Source organism: Microcaecilia unicolor, chromosome 7 (assembly GCF_901765095.1).
Source record: "Microcaecilia unicolor chromosome 7, aMicUni1.1, whole genome shotgun sequence".
NCBI classification, from domain to species: domain Eukaryota; kingdom Metazoa; phylum Chordata; class Amphibia; order Gymnophiona; family Siphonopidae; genus Microcaecilia; species Microcaecilia unicolor.
Window position 1 is genome coordinate 277,165,605 of NC_044037.1, and position 22,560 is coordinate 277,188,164.

The window sequence follows — 22,560 nt, forward strand, 5'->3', positions numbered from 1 at the left end:
AGAATGGAGGCTTATGAACTGCCCACATTAGTGACATGCTTAGGTCTAGTTTCATTATAAGGACTTTACCAGATTTTTAAAGCTAATGGATACGCATTTCATTGTGAAAATTACCCCAGGAAAACTATGCGCACTCACACACACAGATATGCTATTTTGGAGCACACAATATTTCTGCGTTCAAAGCACATACTGCTCTGTCCTTTGACAGCCTTGCCTGGTTGGGATAGATTCCTGTAATGTGTTTAATGTTTTACTGTAGGTCACTGTAATATTAGATAAGCAAGGCATTATGTGAAATGTAGTTCACAGGTAGTGCAGACACACTTGTTTAGGAAACTGTTATTATTGGTGTGCTGTTGCCTAGACCTTTTTTGCTCAGCCCAACTTGGCTCCATTCTCATTGGTTTGCTTGGCATCTTGTTCTGTGGGCTTGAGGGAACCCCTCCCCCTCTCCTGTCCAGGTTTCTCTCTCTGGCTGACTGGGTAGCTGTCTCCATCTTATTTCTGTCAGCACTTGTCCTCATAGACTCCCTGGAGAGAACTCGTTTTTTTACCTCATAAATATCTTGCCATTGAGATATTGCACTTTTCAATCTCCCATCTGTGAGCTGCTCTGCCTGTGTGACTGCCTTTCTACCTCAGCAGTAGAACTGCCCTTTTTCCTCAGGTCTCTGATTCCATCCATTGAGACAGCTTTCAGAATACGAAGGCTCTGTGCTAAGAGGCACCTCTTCTGATTTGTGAGTAAACTGTTTGTTATTCAATAAAGGACATTTCAGCAATATAAAGGGACTTCAGGGTGTATTGATGTGCTGAGGTTATACATCAAGATACTAAGATCTTACAGTAAAAGATCTTGGGAGGCTTGAACACATACCAGCACTTTTCTATGGTCAAGAACTGCAATCCCCACCTCCAAACTCACTCTCAGGAATACCACTTCAAAACAGCAGTTGAAGATCACATAAAGGCTGTGCACGTGTTAAACACTGCCTGCTCTTTACGTGAATAATTTTATAAAAGACCATTTCTGCTTTACCTGCAGAAACAGCTTAAAAAAAATTACACACCTTATGAGCTGACCAGCTAAACAGAGTCCACCTGGAAATGTGGAGTAAGTGTGCTATTATCTACCATCAAGCTCATTCCCGTGTTAGGCAGGGCGATCCAAAGTTACCTTACTTGAGAAAAGGAAAAGTTTTTACTAAAGGATTATCATCAAGGCTGGCAAAATAGAAATCTGAAAGCTGCTTCCAAATGTGATGCAGCAGCCATGAGATACAAATTGATGCGACAGGTTTGATTCACCCTGCTAAGCTTGTCAGTCACTAAATGGAAACACAGATCATGACTGCAGATAAAGGTGGGGGGAAAGGGAAATGGGACTTGATATACCGCCTTTCTGTGGTATTTTGCAACTACATTCAAAGCGGTTTACATATATACAGGTACTTATTTTGTACCTGGGGCAATGGAGGGTTAAGTGACTTGCCCAGAGTCACAAGGAGCTGCAGTGGGAATTGAACCCAGTTCCCCAGGATCAAAGTCTGCTGCACTAACCACTAGGCTACTCCTCCACTAGCAACATTCCATATAGAAGCCTGCCCTGGCGAATCACCAATGTGGCCGCGCAGGCTTCTGTTTCTGTGAGTCTGACGTCCTGCACAGAAGTCTGTGCGGCTGCGTTGCTGATCTGCAAGGGCAAGCTTCTACATGGAATGTTGCTAGTGGAATAGCAACATTAACATTCCATGTAGAATCTCAAATAGTAGCAACAGAATCTCAATAGTAGCAACATTCCATCTAGAATCTCCAATAGGGAAAGGGAAATGGGACTTGATATACCGCCTTTCTGAGGTTTTTGCAACTACATTCAAAGCGGTTTACATATATTCGGGTACTTATTTTGTACCAGGGGCAATGGAGGGTTAAGTGACTTGCCCAGAGTCACAAGGAGCTGCAGTGGGAATCAAACTCAGTTCCCCAGGATCAAAGTCCACTGCACTAACCACTAGGCTACTCCTCCACTAGCAACATTCCATGTAGAAGCCTGCCCTTGCAGATCAGCAATGCAGCCGTGCAGGCTTCTGTTTCTGTGAGTCTGACGTCAGACTCACAGAAACAGAAGCCTGCGCAGCCACGTTGCTGATCTGCAAGGGCAGGCTTCTACATGGAATGTTGCTAGTGGAATAGCAACATTCCATGTAGAATCTCAAATAGTAGCAACAGAATCTCAATAGTAGCAACATTCTATCTAGAATCTCCAATAGTAGCAGCAGAATCTCAATAGTAGCAACATTCCATCTAGAATCTCCAATAGTAGCAACATTCCATGTGGAACCTCAAATAGTAGCAACATTCCATCTAGAATCTCCAATAGTAGCAACATTCCATGTAGAATCTCAAATAAGGAAAGGGCAATGGGACTTGATATACTGCCTTTCTGTGGTATTTTGCAACTACATTCAAAGCGGTTTACATATATACAGGTACTTATTTTGTACCTGGGGCATTGGAGGGATAAGTGACTTGCCCACAGTCACAAGGAGCTGCAGTGGGAATTGAACCCAGTTCCCCAGGATCAAAGTCCGCTGCACTAACCACTAGGCTACTATTACAAATCGCATCTACTCTGCCCAATTTATATTCATACTGCTCTGCTGCAGACCTTACCTTGGCCTTCTTACCATTAATCAACCTCCTTGCTTATCCCCCAGTTACCTAATTTACATTATCACTTTTGCCCCACTATCTTTTTTTTTTGCTTTTTCTATCCTAGGAAAACAATAGTTGTCTCTTGCCTAAGTTGACCATTAGCAATGATGAGCTCCTGGATCATCGTCTGTCGACGTTCCGAGTCCTCCACCAACGTCTTCAGTGCATGTCTAATATCCTGCAACCCCTGTTTGTCCAAAACCACCATACCTAAAGACAAATTTTAGAAACAAAGGAGAGGTTTTAAAACTGTGACAGCAGCCTAGAATTGCAAAACATGTATGAGCCACACACACAAATATTTACACATTATACAGATGTGGAAAATAAGTTTGTAACAGGGCACCCAGTTTACACATTTATACCTCTGGGCAATTTTGAAAAAGTTTAGCTGAGGGCATAAAATGCTATTTTACATGCTTAAGTTCCTTATAACATTGCCTTCTGTAGAAGTAATTTCATAACAGGGTGCCTATAAAAATCCCAAAAGTCCACATTTTATTAAGGCAACTAGTAAAAGAGACCCGTTTCTGAGCAAATGAAACAGGCGCTAGCAAGGTTTTCGTTGCCAACACCCCCCCCCCTTCCCTCCCTCCCTCCCTCCCTGGCCAACCCCTTCGTTGTTCTGCCATAGCTCCGCCCTCGAGGGCGGGGCCCGGAGCGATTTTGGTGGCTTCACCACCACGAACCTTCGAACCTTTTTGAAGGAAGTCAGGGCTTGGCTTCACTGACGTCAGTGTCCTCAGAACGTTGAGGGTGAGTTTTATTATAGTAGATGTAGGTGCTGACATGGGTATAAAAGGTTCAAAGAAGAGCGACCAAAATGATAAAGGGGATGGCTCCTCTCATCTGAGGAAAGGCTAAAGAGGTTAGGGCTCTTCAGCTTGGTAAAGAGAAGGCTGAAGGGGGATATGATAGAGGTCTACAAATGCCTGAGTGATACAGAACGGGGAAAAGTGAATCGATTTTTTCACTCTTTCAAAAAAGTACAGAGACTACGGGACACTCGATGAAGTTACACGGTAATACTTTTAAAAGAAATTCGAGAAAATATTTTTTCACTCAACAAATAGTTAAGCCTTGGAACTTTTTGCCCGAGGATATAGTTACAGTGGTTACCATATCTGAGGCTTAAAAGGTTTGGGCAAGTTCCTGAAGGAAAAGTCCATAGTTTGCTCTTGAAAGCCATTGCATGCCCTGGGATCAGTAGCATGAAATCTTCCTACTATCTGGGATTCTGCCAGGTACTTGTGACCTGGCTTGGCCACTGTCGGAAGCAGGATACCGGGATGAATTTTAAAAAGGGTTCCAAGGTTGATCCAGGAAATTACAGACCCGATTTCAGTGCCAGGCAAAATAGTGGAAACTATTATAAATAATAACATTACAGAACACATAGACAAAAATGGTTTAATGGGACAGAGTCAGCATGGGTTCAGTCTTGCCTCACCAATTTGCTTCATTTCTTTGAAGGAGTGAATAAACATATGGATAAAGGTTAGCTGGTTGATGTAGTGATATCTAGATATTCAGAAAGCTTTTGACAAGGTTCCTCATGACAGACTCCTGAGAAAATTAAAAAGTCATGGGATAGGAGGCAATGTATTTCTGTGGATCAGGAATTGGTTATTAGACAGAAAAGAAAGGGTTGGGCTAAATGGCCACTTTTCTCAATGGAGGAGGATGAATAGTGGAGTGCTGCAGGGATCTGTACTAGGACTGGTGCTATTTAACATATTTATAAAATGATCCAGAAATCAGTACAATGAGTGAGGTGATTAAATTTGCAGGTGACACAAAATTATTCAAAGTTGTCAAAACACATGCGGAGTGTGAAAAATTGCAGGAAGACCTTAGGAAACTGGAAGACTAGGCATCCAAACGGCAGATGACATTTAGGGCCCTGTTGCGCTAGCGTTTTTAGTGCACGCTAAACACTAAAGACACACATATATTCCTATGGGTGTCTTTAGTGTTTAATGCACGCTAAAAAAGCTAGCACACTCTTTGCACTGCTCAGTAAAAAGGGCCCTTAATGTGGACAAATACAAAGTGATGCACACTTGGGAACAATAATCCGACTCATAGTTACCTGATGCTAGGGTCCACCTTAGGAGTCAGCACTCAGGAAAAAGATCTAGGTGTCATTGTAGACAACATGCTGAAATCTTCTGCCCAGTGTGTGGCAGCGGCGGGCAAAAATGCAAACAGGATGCTAGGAACTATTAGAAAATGGATGCAAAATAAGACCAAGCATATTACAATGCCTCTGTATCACTCTATAGTGCGACCTCACCTTGAGTATTGAAATTCAGTTCTGGTCACTATATCTCAAAAAACAGATTGCAGAATTAGAAAAGGTTCAAAAAAGAGCGAACAAAATGATGAAAAGGACGGAACTCCTCCCATATGAGGAAAGGCTAAAGAGGTTAGGGCTCTTCAGATTGCTGAGGGGAGATATGATTGAGGTCTATGAAATCCAGAGTTGTGTAGAATGGGTAAAAGTGAATTGATTTTTCACTCCTTCAAAAAGTACAAAGACCAGGGGACATTCAATGAAATTACATGGAAGTACTTTAAAAACAAATAGGAGGAATTTTTTTTTTCACTCAAAGAATACTTAAACTCTGAAACTTGCTGCCAGAGGATGTGGTAACAGCAGTTAGTGTATCTGGGTTTAAAAAAGGTTTGGACAAGTTCCTGGAGGAAAAGTCCATAGTCTGCTATTGAGACAGACATGGGGAAGCCACTGCTTGCCCCAGGACTGGTAGCATGGAATGTTGCTACTAATTGGGTTTCTGCCAGGTGACCTGGATTGGCCAATGTTGAAAGCGGGATACTGGGCTAGATGGACCATTGGTCTGACCCAGTATGGCTATTCTTGTGTTCTTATGTGTACATGCACATACCCATTTTATGAAATATACATGTACATCACAATTCCACCTGTGCTCTCAGAACGCCTAGGCACAGATTGCAAACAAGCAGATGCTAACTTGAGGTGTGCCTATTTTAAAAGAGTACAAACTGTGTTCACTTTTGTAAGAACGATTTTCTGCACATGAAACATGTTTTTATGTGAGCAAAATGCTTTATAGAATTACCCTACCCTCATACATACATTTATTAATACATTTATATCCCACATTTTCCCGCTGACTGCAGGCTCAATGTGGCTTACCCATCTGCATGAAATACAATTATACAGTTGAAAGAAAGGTAAAAATAACATTTAAACAGCAATATGAAAAAGATAATAAGGATAATTAGTGTTCTTGAAATCTTGTTAATACTAGGAATTAATCAGAATTATGTTTGATCTGAAGAATAACCCTTCTTAAACAGTACTGACTTCAGTAATTTTCTGAAATTTAGGTAGATCTGGGTAGATTTTACTGATTTTTTTGCGATCCGTGCCTATGCGTTCTGAGAGCACAGGTGGAATTGTGATTTACATATATGTGAATGGCAGGAAAAATTAGATGTTATATAAAAAAAAACAACAATCATTTATATTTAAAAAGTAAATAAAAAGAGTTCCAAAAGAGGTGACAGATAGATGAGAAAGTAGTGGTAAATAAAATTCAATCAAAGGAATGAAAGATCAGTGGAGTGCCTCAGGGACTGCTCCTGGAGCCGATTTTGTTCAATATTACTACTACTACTATTTAGCATTTCTATAGCGCTACAAGGCGTACGCAGCGCTGCACAAACATAGAAGAAAGACAGTCCCTGCTCAAAGAGCTTACAATCTAATAGACAACAAATAAAGTAAGCAAATCAAATCAATTAATGTGTACAGGAAGGAGGAGAGGAGGGTAGGTGGAGGCGAGTGGTTACAAGTGGTTACGAGTCAAAAGCAATGTTAAAGAGGTGGGCTTTCAGTCTAGATTTAAAGGTGGCCAAGGATGGGGCAAGACGTAAGAAAGAATGGTAAGAAAGAATGCAAAAGGATTATGAGGAAAAACTTTGCTTTTAGCAGATGATCCTAAGATCTGTAATGTAGTAGCTACACCTGAGAAAGAATGAGACAAGAATTTAAGGAGGCTTGAGGAATTATCAAATGGCATCAATATTTCAGTACAAAAAGATACAGTATTATACATTTTGGGGGGCAAAACCCTAAGGATATGCTACACCATAAGAGCTGAGATGCTGACGTCCAGACTCAGGAAAGAGAATGCAGGGTGACTGATGATTTAATAATAGCGCAACAAGGTTATGGTCAGAGTTAGAAGCTGCACTGAGGGGTATCAGTAGTAGAATAGAGGAAGGAACCAAGCCATTATATAGGCCACTAGTGAAGCCACTTCTGGAGGCTTCACTTTCATGGGCATGAGGTCTTAGAAGGAGCAAATGAAGCACTCTGGATTGACGTGAAATGCAGGATCACTCACTTTTTGGGCTGAAGAATTTAATGGAATGCAATACGTTTATTGTTTATTTTTTTTTAATAAACATATTGAAACAAAAGATTTCCTGCCTTTTTCGTCCCCTCTGCTCTTTTTCTTTGTTTGGACAATTTTCAGCTGCATGCACATCTTTTCAAGCCACTGATAGGCTATTTCCCATGGTGAACCCAGTCAGCAAAATTAAACTTAATTTTTTTGCAAACAACTATAAAGAGAATAAAAACATTTTTTTAATGGACACAGGAGTACTCAGAGGTAAAGAAGGAACAACGGAATTAACAAAAACAACAGGCAGGGGGAGGAAAAAATATTCCTGCTAAGTAGAAAAACTATTGTGAAAGCAGAATCATGTCCACACTGCAGCCTGGACAAAAAGAGTGAGGGACTCAAGAAAGGGCAGCTGTGCAGGAACTCCTGTTCAAGCTTTGAAAAATCTTCTGGGTTTTCCCAAGCTCTAAGGAAGAGCAGTCTGTGTCAGACGACACCGCCCACCTGTGTGTGTGATTGATTCAATCTGCTTGTTGTCCGAGGAACAGAGCACTTAATCCTACACAGTGTAATTTGTAAGAAATATTAGGGAACTACTTGTTATTACCTGACATATTCCTGCTCTCTCTTGTTCTGATGAAAGACACTGGCTTGATGCCATTATGTTTTAAAAGCTTGTTTATGCTTTCCCATTCAGCTTCTTCTTTCTACAATAAGAAAAATGACAGAATATTAGTTTCATTAGTTTTGAGTGTAACGTCTGCAGCAACTGAGCTGGGAAGCCTGAAATGAATTTAATCCCTCAGTGCCAGAAAAGCACTCAAAGTGAGCAAATCACCTATTCAAAGCACACGTGTGATGACTCAGTCATGAACCAAGCTGAACACGAGTGTTATGAGATCCTAGAATACTTTTAATTATTTCTTTGTAGCCTTGAACTACAGATGATGGTCAAATCATCCTCTCGCCTATAAAACAATGAAACTGTTAATATCTAAGCTCCAGAATGCTGTCATCATCACTGAACTTAAGTCTCCAGCGTGCTGCTCCTGGACTGGACCTTGCAGGTAAAATGCTTAAGAATCTCTCAAACAGAGGAAGAGGTGAATTTGCAGAGTAGCTAATCACGTTTCCAGTAAGCCTCTGTCACCGGCAGTGCTCACCTAGAAGGACAATAAGCTTGCCTTTGTCAAGGGGTTACGTAGGTACAGCAGAACCAGTAGGGTTATTTTTGCTGAGAATTTCCCATATATGAAATATATTATTTATTGTGACGATAATAAATATAATACTTAGTGGAAAAAGAAAGCAAACACACCATACCCATAAATTCCTATAGAATAATACAAAATATATAAATTGCTAATATCCCCTTTCCAGGGTTCAGTGCGGTTTACATTCTAGGTGAGACAAAAGCAGATAGTGTTAATGTGAGGTACAAGAAACATTAGAGACCATTGGTGTAATGCTCGAGACTAAAAACATTAAAGGAAAGGATAATGGATGATACTAGGAAGTAGAAATGATGGATTATTATGAAGCAGTCTTTGGGAAGAGAAAGGTTTTTGGCCTCTTCCTGAAGATGATGTAGCTGTTTTCTGTTCTGATGGCAATTTTCTATTTATTTATTTATCACATTTATACCCCAGATTTTCCCACTAGTCGCAGGTTCAATGTGGCTTACACAATACCGTAGGGCAGACTATGGTTCAACAATGTAAAGTAAGGTAGTGATTGTATAGGTATCGTATAAAACAACAAAGATAATAAGAGATAATAAAAGATCAATAAGGTCCAGAAATTTTGCTGTGACAAAAAAGCAGTAACTTAAGTTGAGTCTGGAGGATAAGCCTTCTGGAATAAGGATAGCTTCAGTAATTTCCTGAAATTTAGATGGTTCTGAGTTGATTTTAAGAATATATAAATAGATACTTTTGTTCTGTTTTCACAGAAGAAAATCCTGGAGAAGGACCACGATTGACTGGCAAAAGTACATATGAGAATGGAGTGGATATAGCACCGTTCATGGAAGAGAGTGTGTATGAACAACTTGAAAATCTAAAGGTGGACAAAGCCGTGAGACCGGACGGGATCCGCCCCAGGATATTGAGGGAGCTGAGAGAGGTTCTGGCGGGTCCTCTTAAAGATTTGTTTAATAAATCTTTGGAGACAGGAGAGGTTCCGTGGAATTGGAGAACAGTGGATGCGGTCCCTCTTCACAAAAGTGGTGATAGGGAAGAAGCTGGAAACTACAGCTCACTTCGGTTATTGGAAAAGTAATGGAAGCGATGCTGAAGGGAAAGGATAGTGAATTTCCTGGAAGCCAATAAGTTGCAAGATCCGAGACAACATGGTTTTACCAAAGGTAAATCGTGCCAAACGAATCTCATTTAATTCTTTGACTCGGTGACCGGAGAATTGAATCATGGACGTGCTATAACAGAGTTCCATATTTTGACTCCAAGCATGGGGTATAGAGAGCTGAAAATCTTCTGATTTTGAATTTGTCTCTTGAAATGGTGATGCTATTGTTTCAGTCTGTTAGACAGGACCAGATATAGCGAAGCGGTCTTAGTCAGCAGTTCAGAGGTGAAGCCCTGTAAGATTTTAAAAACTAAACAAGCAGCTTTGAACACGAGACTTTCTGCAGTTTGTTTAGATGAGTTGAAACACTAGTATATCTGTTCAATCTGTATATTAGTCTTGCAGCTGTATTCTGTATGATTTGAAGTTTTTTCTGATATTGACACAATACCAAGAAATAGAACGTTACAGTAATCCAAGTGAGGTAGAACTAACATTTGGACTAGTAGGGCAAAGGCTTTTTGGTCGAAGAATGGTCTGACTAGACGTAGCTGTCTCTTTTTGAATAGTGTTTTTTTTTCCATAGCTGATTAATATGGGAAGAGAAGGTGAATGAAGCATCAAGTAAGACCCGTAATACTCTGGTTTCAGATTCGACTGTAAAGCTTTGGACAAAGATTTCGGAACCATTGGACCTTGTTTTTTAGCGCAATTTCAGTTTATTGGTCAGGGCCCAGGTGCTAACAGCAGTCTTACCGTTCACTAAAGACTGAGTTGAATCTTTGTTTGATGCTGTTACTGGTAAGAGAAGCGGGATGTCATCCACGTAGGATAATAGTAGTTCATTAAGTCCTAGGTGTATTGAGGCAAGGGATGACATAAAGAGGTTGAACAGGATCGGTGAGAGGGGAGATCCCTGCGGGATCCCGCAGTTAGTAGAGCAGTAATTGGAAAGTTGACTGTTTTGCTTGACAGAATAGCTTTGATTTGAAAGGAATTCACTGAACCATTTGAGCACAGTTCCTGTTATTCCTATCTGATCCAGGTGTTCGAGTAGCAATGTGTGGTCAACCGCATCGAACGCCGCCGATATATCAAACTGGAGAAGAATTACTTGGTCGCCTTTGAATAGGTGGTGTTTGACATATGTTGTTAAAACTAGCAGTAATGTTTCCGTATTATGTGACAATCTGAAACCAAATTGTGACCAGTGTAAAATAGAAAATATTTTCCAGATAAAAAGAGAGTTGTTTAATAATGTAGGTTTCTAATGCTTTATTAAAAAGGGGTATGCTTGCTACTTTGCAGGTGATGTTACATCTAGCCCATAGTAACATAGTAGATGACGGCAGAAAAAGACCTGCATGGTCCATCCAGTCTGCCCAACAAGATAAACTCATATGTGTATACCTTACCTTGATTTGTACCTGCCTTTTTCAGGGCACAGACCGTACAAGTCTGCCCAGCAGTATTTCCCGCCTCCCATCACCGGCTCTGGCACAGACCGTATAAGTCTGCCCTCCACTATCCTCTCCTCCCAACCACCAACCCCTCTTCCCCCACCTGCTCCACCACCCAATTTCGGCTAAGCTTCTGAGGATCCATTCCTACTGCACAGGATTCCTTTACGCATATCCTACGCATGTTTGAATTCTGTTACCGTTTTCATCTCCACCACCTCCCGCGGGAGGGCATTCCAAGCATCCACCACCCTCTCCGTGAAAAAATACTTCCTGACATCTTTCCTGAGGCTGCCCCCCTTCAATCTCATTTCATGTCCTCTCGTTCTACCGCCTTCCCATCTCTGGAAAAGATTTGTTTGCGGATTAATACCTTTCAAGCCCAGATCCCTTCAGTAGTGGAGTGAGAACAATTTTGCTCATATCAGAAGGAAGAGAGCCAATTTTTAACAAGTCATTGAGATCATCGAGTAACCAGTTTACTGCTTCCACAGGGATGGGTTTGAGTAGGTGTTCTGGGCATTGATCCAGGCAGCAGTTGGCTCAGGAGCATTTCAACAGTATTGATCTTACATCCTCAGCTGTTAGTGGATGAAAAGATTCCCAGTTTTGAGTCCTTGGGTTGTAGGATCTCTGGAGATTAAGGCTGAACTACGGGTTGGTATTTTCCTCTGTTGGATTAGCTTTAGATAGTTCGGACCTAATTTGGAGGATATTATTGGCGAAATGATCAGCGACGTGTTGGGCTGTGGGACATGTTTTCTGTGAATGTTCATCCTTATTAGCGGAAGCTAGTGTTTTAACTACATAGAAAAGTTTTTTGTTGTCACGATCATCTTGACCTATTAGGTTGCTATAGTATTGGCGTTTTGAGTCAGCTACCTTCTTTTTGTAGTGTCAGAAGGCTGACTTCCATTTGGTTTTATCAGTAGTATCTTTGTTCTTTCTTCATTGCTTTTCAAGGTGTCATCATTCCTTTTTTAGGATTGATATTTCCTCTGTAAAACCATGGCGAATTTCTGAATGTCTTGACCTTTTTAGTAGTAAATGGAGCAGTTTTGTCTAGTATGGCTTTCACCTTGGTGTATGGAGTAACACCGCAAAAGCAGAGGACCATATACCACTATGTCACAGAATGCCAAATGAAGGAATAATGTGATCAGCAGAGCTCTTCCATAAAAAGACAGCAGGATGAGGAATGTAATGGAAAACAATATATATAAACCATGCACCTGAATCCAGCCAGCGTTTGCCAAAAAAACAATCCAAGTCTACAAATGCAGAAGTAAGATGAATTAAATTTGTCATGGCTTTTTAGTTTGCATTTTACAAAAATTAATGGCATGAATGAGAAGGTGCTGGATAGTGCTTTAAAATTAAAATGCTTCCCTGATGCAACCTAATGCGAAACATAGCACGTCAACTGTGAAAAAGTGGACCTAAGAGGAATATTTGCTAGTAGAAAAATATACTTTTGCTTCATATACCCACCTTCTGATGGTCCACAAAAATTATAATATAGATTTGAGAACTATTAATCTCTCTATATAAAAGGCAACACCAACGTTCTATGAAGCCTCCAGCCGGAAGTGTGAAGGGGGAGAGATATCCGGTTTCCCCATGAGTGTCTGCCCCGCCCTCTCTGTAACACAAACACTCAGTGAAGGAAAACACAGCAAAGCAGTGAAGGACTCAGAGGGGGGAGGGGAGAGAGGGCAGAGGGCAAGGACACACAAACTCCCACATGCACACAGAAGAAAACCTTGCTAGCCCCCGTTTCATTTGCATCAGAAACGGGGCTTTTTTACTAGTGTTATATATTACAAAACAAAGGCACTCCCTCCCGTTTTCTATTTCTGTTGATGGCTCTCTCATTCTCCCTGTCTCCTCAGCTCGAAACCTTGGGGTCATCTTTGACTCTTCTCGCTCCTTCTCTGCTCATATCCAGCAGATCGCCAAGACCTGTCGTTTCTTTCTTTACAACATCCGTAAAATCCGCCCCTTTCTTTCCGAGCACTCTACCAAAACCCTCATCCACACCCTTGTCACCTCTCGTTTGGACTACTGCAATCTGCTTCTTGCTGGCCTCCCACTTAGTCACCTCTCCAATCGGTTCAAAACTCTGCTGCCCGTCTCGTCTTCCGCCAGGGTCGCTTTACTCATACTACCCCTCTCCTCAAGTCGCTTCACTGGCTCCCTATCCGTTTTCGCATCTGTTCAAACTTCTTCTACTAACCTATAAATGTACTCACTCTGCTGCTCCCCAGTATCTCTCCACACTCGTCCTTCCCTACACCCCTTCCCGTGCACTCCGCTCCATGGATAAATCCTTCTTATCTGTTCCCTTCTCCACCACTGCCAACTCCAGACTTCGCGCCTTCTGTCTCGCTGCACCCTATGCCTGGAATAAACTTCCTGAGCCCCTACGTCTTGCCCCATCCTTGGCCACCTTTAAATCTAGACTGAAAGCCCACCTCTTTAACATTGCTTTTGACTCGTAACCACTCGCCTCCACCTACCCTCCTCTCCTCCTTCCTGTACACATTAATTGATTTGATTTGCTTACTTTATTTTTTGTCTATTAGATTGTAAGCTCTTTGAGCAGGAACTGTCTTTCTTCTATGTTTGTGCAGCGCTGCGTACGCCTTGTAGCGCTATAGAAATGCTAAATAGTAGTAGTTGCTAAATAGTATTTATATTCTCTTACGCATACCCTCATGTCTACTTTTTGAAAATTGCTCCCTAAACAGCCACTAAGAGGCAAAGCTATACAGCTATCTTTAAGGAACCTTTTATGTAGCAACATAGTCTGCAGATGAAAAGTATTTTAAAACCACCGACCTGAAAATAAAAAGAGCCGCCAAGTAGCTCTTTGAAAATGTATGCCATGTCTCAGCAGCAGCAGTGCAAAAAAAACAGCTCCCAACCCAAAATGCATTCATTTCAGGCGTTTAATATAGCACCTTAAAGCCATTGCATATATCAGAACAGTTTACAAAATATGAGACCAAAAGAAAAACAAACAAGAAAAGAAAAAGCAGAATATACAGAAACTCAGGCAAACACTTGGTCTATGTACTCCTGAAGACCTACTGGAACAGCCAAGTGATAATAGCTTTTTTTTTAATTTGAGAAACTAAGCTTCAAAATGAATATAGAGAATTAAGAAAAAGCCGTATCTCTAGAAATGTTAAGATACAGTTGTGATGGTGATGGAAGGGAAAGGAGACCAGCATGGGAAGAATGTAAGGAACGAATGGCAGTGTAAGGTGAAATAAGCGTAGCCAAGTTTGTTGGTAACTGAGAGAAAACAGCTCGATGAACAAGTATACATTTTCCCATTAACAGAAAGTAGTTGTGTGTACTTGAGTCAGTCGGTGTTGGGTAAATGGTACATGTACAGCCTTGCACATTACGTGGACTGCTACATGCGCTCCACATCCCAGGCTGACAACAGCACCAGAGGCAGTGAGCGACACAGCAGCGGGGAATGTGAGTACACAAGGAGGTCTGTGCAGATGGTGGGAAGGCAACTCCCTGCTAGCTAAACAAGTAGTGAGGCAGGTGAGAACAAGGGATGCACCGGGCTGGGAGTCTAGGCCTCACTGGCTGCAGTACAGGCACCACGGAACCTGTCTAGAGAAAATTCTAGGTCCTGTGGGCTAATGCTGAGGCAGCTGGAGAGACAAAGAGGGGAAAGAGTAAAAGGAGGACGGAAAGAGTTATGCAAGTTTGGGGAAAGGGGATACAGCAGAAACTTGAGGGGAAGGAGAAAATGGAAAGCGCACAGAAGTGCCACCCACTTGTCCAAATAGAGACCACATGCTCACTCGTATCAACCCACAGATCCTTTGACCCTGGCAAGGCCACCTCAACATCCCTCCCCCTCCACCCACAGATAAGGAGCACACTTTGAGGTGTATTTTCAAAGCACTTAGCCTTGCAAAGTTGCATATAGTAACCTAAGGAACTTTGTAAGTCTAAGTACTTTGAAAATGAGCCCCTTTGTTACATCGTTTTTTATGGGCTTTTGGTGTGTGTTTTATGTGGGTGAAAACACGTTTATCAGTACACGCATACACAGAGGCCAACTTTTCAAAATTATTGGGGGTGATATGCCCAATGGAAATAACCCCTCCCTGGACACATACATGGCATTATCTCAATATCGGGAGCACCCACAGATAGTGGCGTTCCTAGGGGGGTGCGGTGGGGGCGGTCCGCCCCGGGTGCACGCCGCCGGGGGGGGGGGTGGTGCCGCGCGCGCCTGCCCTCCGTTGTTCCATGCTTCTTCTCTGCCCCGGAACAGGTTACTTCCTGTTCCGGGGCAGAGAAGAAGCATGGAACAACGGAGGACAGGCGCGTGCGTCACCCCCCCCCCCCCCCCCGGCGGCGTGCACCCGGCAGGGGGGTGGGTCCTTCGCGGGGGGTGTCCTTTCGCCGGGGGGGGGGGTCCACGCTGCATCGGGGGGGGGGGGCGCTGCACCCGGGGGGTGGGGCGAATCAGCGATCCGCCCCGGGTGCCAGCCCCCCTAAGAACGCCACTGCCCACAGAGCCGGCTCCTATGCATGCACACATACAAAATTTTGAAAGCTGCCTCCAGAATATACACAGGTGTAAGTTTCTGATTCATGGCCTTGACTTTTTTTTCCTATTTTTTTATCATGGAAAAAATGCTTAGTGCGTGGACTCCTTAATCACTCACCTGGTATACTTCGTCATTCCCATCTACAAAATGAAAAATGAAACAAAGATCAGTTCATAAATTTAACAATTATTTTCCCCAACAGCTTTTAAAATGATTAGAAGTATAAATATATACCTTCTGTATGAACTGACATTGTCTCAGCGTGCCTTTGCTATTATATCACTTATCACCTGCAACAAGAAAAAATACACAGGAAATATTCCAAATGTACTTCATTAAAATACATAGAGCAGAATTTTAGAAAGAAAGTCCAACTCAGAATATGAATGTCCAAGTCTGTACGTTACATATGGATGTCCATGTCTCACATATTTTACAAAAGTATCTGCCGACATACAGCCTGTTCTAAAGTACATGAGAAATGGATATCTATATACTGACTACATCCAGCATGAATGTGCATTTTAAAAACTGAAATGCCTGATCTATGAATGGGGCAAAACAAGGGACATGGACATCATTGTGGCAGCACAGGAATGTCCATATTATAAAATGGCCCAAATAAGCAAGGCTCTGCTTTATGTTTCAACACTTTTATTGAAGGCAATGCAAGAGTAACAAAAACAGAAATGCCACTACATTAATCAGTAAAGCACTTCACAAGCACATTGAAACTAATACAGCAGGCACTCTAGGCCTTCAACTATCATTTTAATAAAGCCCCACCAAACCCCCATCTCCAACTCCCCTCCCCACTGAAGCCACTATTCGCTCTCCAAACCCAGATATCAAAAGCACCAACCCCCACCCCCCATCCCTCCTATCCCGGAGGATTCAACCCAGGGCCTGGACTCTTACAGCACCTAGACTGGTCCCACGAGAAACACTTCCTGTTGATGCTTGTATGCAATTCTGAACCTCTCGAAGTAGTGATGATTTGATTGATACAGGCACCATACGTCCTGTCACTTTTGCAACATCTTAGTCAGTATGCACCAGTCTGCTCCACTGATTGTGGGGCAATTATGATTTTGCTGACAACATGGCTGCTTCCGTAGGATTTGTATAGCTAATTAGAAAATGATGACAGTAAAAATTTGTAATTGACCTAGGGGCCCTTTTACTAAGCTGTGGTAAGCACTAACGTGTGCTTATCGCAGTAAAAATGCCATATCAAATTTTGCCATGTATGCACCTTACCCACACACTAAAAAAATAATATTTTTTTAGCACAGGAGGTGTGTCTGGGGGGGCAGAGAGTGGGCAAGTCTATGCAAATCAGTTAAAGCGTTGGCACTGTTTCGCATGCGAGTCCTTACTGCCTACAAAAGTAGGTGGCGGTAGGGGCCCATGTGCTAATGGGAAAATTAGCACATGGGTATTAATGGAAAAAAACCTGAAACTTGGCCATTTTCCTGCTGCAGGGGAAAGAACCGTGTAAGGGTGCAGTAAGGCCACTTTTTGCTTCAACTTAGTTAAAGGGTCCCCTAGTGTTTTACACTGGAGGAGCCATGCATTTTATTTAAGGTGAAATTAGTCCGATTCGTTTTTAATCTATTCCTCCTCCTCACAAAAATCCCAAGCATCATGGCAAAAACTGTAGACACTTAATAGCAAAAAGATGGCAATAACATTCACACTCTATGTCAAACATGTAAATACAAGTGAACAGCTAGGAACCACACTTAATTTTATGGTAAACTGGAGGAAAAAATCTCAGGTATCGCAAGAAACTTACACCAACCTCATTTGCTAGGTTGGGTGGGGGGGGGGGGGGGGGGGGAAGAGTCTTTAGAGACAATTCAATCATGGGTCAAAATACTTCCTTGGTTCATTTATTTTGATCAATTTTTTCCACCCGAACATTTTTTTTTTATTTTCTAAATATTTTTTATTACATTTTGAAAATATATGCAGGTTCATTTATTTATATACACTGAACTGAAGTTTGCACACTTTCTTTCACATGGAGAGCAGCTTTTCACAAAGGGGAAACAAACTCTTCTTTTAATCCCCCATTATCAAAAATCCTTGCTTATCTCTGTTATGTATATGTGAAGAAATTGTGTGTTTTAAGCAGTGGTGCGCTGGTAAATTTTTAACAACAGGCTCTCTCTCTGGGTATAGCCAGCCCTGCAATTTGGGGGGGGGGGGCACGCAGAGGTGGACATATATGTGGCGTTGACATATAGCCGCAGCTACTGAGCAGCACTCGAGAACTAAAGCAGCATTAAGTCCCCTGAGGAAGCCTTTTGGTGAAACGGGTTCCCATAGGGACATTTCGCGTCTGCCATGTTTGGCTGCCTACAAGATAAGTTGTCTTTCATATTTTGAAACAAGATAAATTCTTTCGGTTTTTGCATTTTTAAAAATTAAATTGTTGGGGGGGAGGTTCTATGACTTATGATTGAAGCCAGCACTGTGATGTGATCGCTGCACCACATGGTATACAGCGTGATGAGAGGCACAGGTGTCTGAGGTCTTTCCCCCCTATTTTTCACATAATTGACATGAGTGTATTGGCAGCTTTAGTCAATTTCTTTTTTTCCACTGTGTTTTTTTTTTCTGGACTGCTATTGTAAATAAAATAATCACCCTATTTTTATAATACTTGGGTGTGGACTTGGTTCTTTCTATTATTTTGGCACAGTAGGCTTGGATCTAAGGATAAAGGGATACACATTTGCACCTGACACTCCACTCACTAATGCTGGTTGTCTGGGATCCATTTCTTTCAGAATTTATACTGTCAGATACCCAAATAACACCCCAGAAACCTGTCATCTTTATTGCTCCTACAGCGGGGCTGACCTAAACTAGATGATTTTCTTTGTGCTTATCCACTGTCCTCCATACTACGACTGTACAAGGACCCCAGAGTCCTCTCTCATTTTATTTACAGGAAGAGTTTAATTAGTACATAAAAGGAATTTGAAGTCTTCTACATACGTGCCCAATGACTTACTACCAGTGATTATCCCCTGGACCCCCACCACCATCCACCAGACTTAAATAGTCCCGGCAACCCTTCAATACCAATCCCTAATAAGGGAGAATGCTGCCCTATTAGTCCCTTACTAGTTCCAGCGAGTTTAAAATCAAAATCTGCCGCATCTCTCCGTCCCGCCCACCCGCACGTGGTACGGCATGTCTGCCCCGCCCCCGCCCCGACGGCTATGTTCCCTCCTCTTCCCACCCGGTTACCTTTTTTTTTTTTTTTTCCATGTATTTTCAATAAAATCCTCTTGCTACTAAAAAGTTCTACACCGGGCCTTCCATCTGCTCCAAGCCGTCCCAAACAGGAAGTTGCGTCAGAAGGGGGCAGGACGGCCTATTGCAAGAAGCAGCTGTTTACTAGCGTTGCCGTGGCTACAGCTGGGGCGAAAGAGGATTTTACTGAAAATGGGGGGGAGGGGAGGGGAGGAGGTAACCGGGTTTAGGGAGGGAAGAAAGAGCCGTGGGGGGTGCAGGGAGGAGCGCGGAGGTTAGATGAAAACAGGAGAAGAGGTGAGCCGCCTATCTATCCCATTATATGGGTTGAAGCCAGTAGGCTGAGATTGCCGCCATTTTTGCTCACCCAAAACAGCCAAAGATTATTATTAAAAATAAAGGACTGCCTATGTGTGGTCCATTCAGTGAAAAGCCTAAAGCTGTTCCACTTGGATAGGCAATACCTTAAAAGGTGGAGGACAGAAGGGTTGGGTTTTTTTTTATTACTTATTTGCTAGCTTTTTCATTAAAAGATTCCCATATGGAATTTTGGAAGATGGAAATAAGGAAATAAAATTTAAAATTTTGAATGTACTCTGTAGAAGTTGTTTACCAGTTTTGCAATGTGATGGATGCCTGTTCTGGTGTGTGCATATGATAATCTTTGAATAACTGTCTATACTTATGACTATGATTTTCTGAACATGTGGTATCATTAAAGGACAAACTTTAAAATGCCCAGTTGGGTATATATGCTAATCTCAACTTTGTTAAATGTTTCAGACATATTCATCTATTTGTTCCCATGATATAACTGAATTCTATTATTCTGTCTCACTGTATTTTCAAATGTAAGCCACATTGAACCCAACTTTGCTTGGGATGTGTGATATAAATGTTTAAAAAAAAAAAAAAAAATCCTTTATCCTCCACATTTTAAGACACTGCCTACCTGCTAGATAGTGATGGCACAAGGAAAGCAAGTTTGGTCCAGTGAAGACTAACTCAAAATAACCTGATCCTTAGTTGGGCCCTAGTATTACCACATTGAAAATGCGACCATACCATGCCTCTGTGGTTATGTTCCACTAATAAGTTAAATGATTAACTGGATTTTTTGAAAGGATTATATAAATTTAGGATGCATGCTTAGGAACACAAACACACATATTTATTCAATCTCACAATTCCTCATGTATAGCCACAAAACAACCTTTTAGGGTGGATAGCGTTCACAATGAGCGCCTTTTATTATTGAGTTTTCAGTTTTGGCACAGTATCTACTATAATAAAACTCACCCTCAACGTTCTGAAGACAACGTTCTGAAGTCACTCAGTCACTCCCTGAAGGGTTCATGGATTCATGGTAGTGAAGCCACAACACTGACCATGTCTCTCTGCCCCGCCCTCGCATGACGGACCAATCAGAAAAAACACCCTCAACATTCTGAAACACAAAGGACCATCACAACACCGTTCCCAAGCAACACTAGGCAACGTAAGACGGACCAATCAGAGGAAACTACGTGACAATAAGGAAGGAGCATTCCCCAGCAGAATGGCTCATTATCTGTGCAGCACGGAGAGCACAGAACCACCGTTGGAACGAGAGAAGAATATTCCTGCTGTGGGTATGTGCAAAAATAGACCAGCACAGCACATCCCACAACCCCCAAGCAAAAAACAAAAAAAAGACACACATCAACAACCTGCACACACACCGCACCCTCACACACACACAAAAAAAACAACATGCTAGCGCCCGTTTCATTGGTTTCAGAAACGGGCCTTTTTTACTAGTGTCATCATAAGAACAAAATAGAAGAAAACTAATGGGCTGCATTAGGGGTTTATAGCCCATTTATGTTTAAACAAAGGAGACCTGCATGAAACAAAATATTTATTTTTATTTTGACTTATAAAACCACTTGCCCCTGAAACATGTTCAAAACAGAATAGTCCATTCATGTATTTAAAAGGTAAAGTATAAAACAGATAAAGATGTGATTCCATGTGCCTCAATGAAAGGAGAGTTTAATTCTATTTCAATTTAATGTCAATAAGTACATAAGTAATGCCATAGTGGGAAAAGACCAAGGGTCCATCGAGCCCAGCATCCTGTCCACAACAGTGGCCAATCCAGGCCAAGGGCAGCTGGCAAGCTTCCCAAATGTACAAACATTCTATACATGTTATTCAAGGAATTGTGAATGCACGTAACTTAATTGGCTTAGCAGCTAATCAGCGTTGATAACAGCACTTAACAAGCAACACTGAGCACTTATTGGCAATAATTAGAATTTATGCACACAACAGGGTATTCTGTAATGAGCTGTGCCTAAATTCTAATGTGCACAGTTCAAAAAGGAGCATGGCTGTCTTCAAATCTAAGCTAAAAGCCCACCTTTTTGATGCTGCTTTTAACTCCTAACCCTTATTCACTTGTTCAGAACCCTTATTTTATCATCCTCACTTTAATATTCCCTTATCTGTTGTTTGTCTGTCCTAATTAGATTGTAAGCTCTGTCAAGCAGGGACTGTCTCTTCATGTTCAAGTGTACAGCACTGCGTACGTCTAGTAGCGCTATAGAAATGATAATTAGTAATAGTAGATTCCACCATCTTTATAACACTAGGCTTCCCAAGACAGATTACAACAACTGTTGATTAACCCATCAGGAAACAGGATATCCTCACTGAAATCAGGCCTTCTGTATTGTTTATTTTTTGTTTGTTACATTTGTACCCCACACTTTCCCACTCATGGCAGGCTCGATGTGGCTTACATGGGGCAATGGAGGGTTAAGTGACTTGCCCAGAGTCACAAGGAGCTGCCTGTGCCTAAAGTGGGAATTGAACTCAGTTCCCCAGGACCAAAGTCAACCACCCTAACCACTAGGCCACTCCTCCACTCAGTGAAGAACAGTGAAGAAAAATGAGCACACACTACAGAGTTTAGAATTGCTGTTTCTACCAGCTATAATATTTTTGAAGTTGTTTTACTGATATTCAATTGTTATTTATTTTCTGTTTCATTTTTAAAGCACTGCCTATCCAAACAGCTTTAGATGACGGCTGCTCGGGGGAGGAGAAACAAAGATTGACCAAATTGGCTTCCTTGCTTACACAGGACTAGATAGGCTCATTTCCATTGCTGTCTATTAAACCTCTTTGGATCACAGGGAAGGCACGGTGTAGGCCGCAGGCAGCTGTTCAGTAGCGCTGCCGCGGCTGCAGGATCTAGAGGATTTTACTGAAAAATACATGGAAAAAGAAGGTAACCGGATGGGAAGGGGAGGGAACAGAACCGTCGGGGGGCGGGGGGGCGGAGAGATGCCGGACCACGTGCGGGCGGGTCGGTGACGTCATGGGCTCGGCGTTTGTGGTGGCGCCCTTTAATGTCGTTGCCCTGAGTGGACCTGATAGAGCCTCACACTTGATCTACAGAGGCGGAGCCGGTCCTGGTCAACGGATCGGATCGGCGGCCCGAGGTACGGACCTACTTGGTCTCTCCTTTAATTCTGCCCTGATCAGAGGGGGTGGGACTGTCAGGGCCTTCCAAGTGTGTGTGGGTTCGAAAGCTTTGTGTTTATCCTTTATTGCTGCTATTCCTGTAGGTCTGATAAGATGCACCAGATTACAACAACTGTTAAGATTAACTGTTGTCGGCACTTAACCTTTTGGAAATCTAGACTGCCCCACTTTGTCTGTACACTTGTCTTTTAGATTGTAAGCTCTTTGAGCAGGGACTGTTCTTCTATGTTAAATTGTACAGCGCTGCGTAACCCCAGTAGTAGTAGGTGGAGAGAGGGAGGTTGG

At 42.2% G+C, this 22,560-nt stretch overlaps 3 protein-coding genes across 5 annotated transcripts in view; 2 read left to right on the forward strand and 1 right to left on the reverse strand.

The window, feature by feature from the left end:
• CEP70 (centrosomal protein 70) overlaps positions 1–18,815 on the reverse strand; it is a 79,743-nt gene extending 60,928 nt beyond the window's left edge. For 2 of the 3 annotated variants that reach the window (XM_030209327.1, XM_030209329.1), the window contains exons 1-5: positions 18,736–18,815; positions 15,706–15,761; positions 15,589–15,611; positions 7,726–7,825; positions 2,805–2,928 (exon numbers count right to left, since the gene is read on the reverse strand). In XM_030209327.1, coding sequence (XP_030065187.1) covers positions 2,805–2,928; positions 7,726–7,825; positions 15,589–15,611; positions 15,706–15,724 — 266 coding nt within the window. In that variant the 5' untranslated portion in view covers positions 15,725–15,761; positions 18,736–18,815. The remainder of the gene's footprint in view (positions 1–2,804; positions 2,929–7,725; positions 7,826–15,588; positions 15,612–15,705; positions 15,762–18,735) is intronic. The other variant, XM_030209328.1, reaches the window with a different exon arrangement.
• Positions 18,816–22,114: 3,299 nt separating this feature from the next.
• Positions 22,115–22,560, forward strand: part of HACD2 (3-hydroxyacyl-CoA dehydratase 2) — a 62,892-nt gene continuing 62,446 nt past the window's right edge. Inside the window, exon 1 of the mRNA XM_030208782.1 lies at positions 22,115–22,232. The gene's annotated coding sequence lies outside the window, so the exon portion shown is untranslated. The remainder of the gene's footprint in view (positions 22,233–22,560) is intronic.
• Positions 22,265–22,560, forward strand: part of FAIM (Fas apoptotic inhibitory molecule) — a 123,854-nt gene continuing 123,558 nt past the window's right edge. Inside the window, exon 1 of the mRNA XM_030208785.1 lies at positions 22,265–22,305. The gene's annotated coding sequence lies outside the window, so the exon portion shown is untranslated. The remainder of the gene's footprint in view (positions 22,306–22,560) is intronic.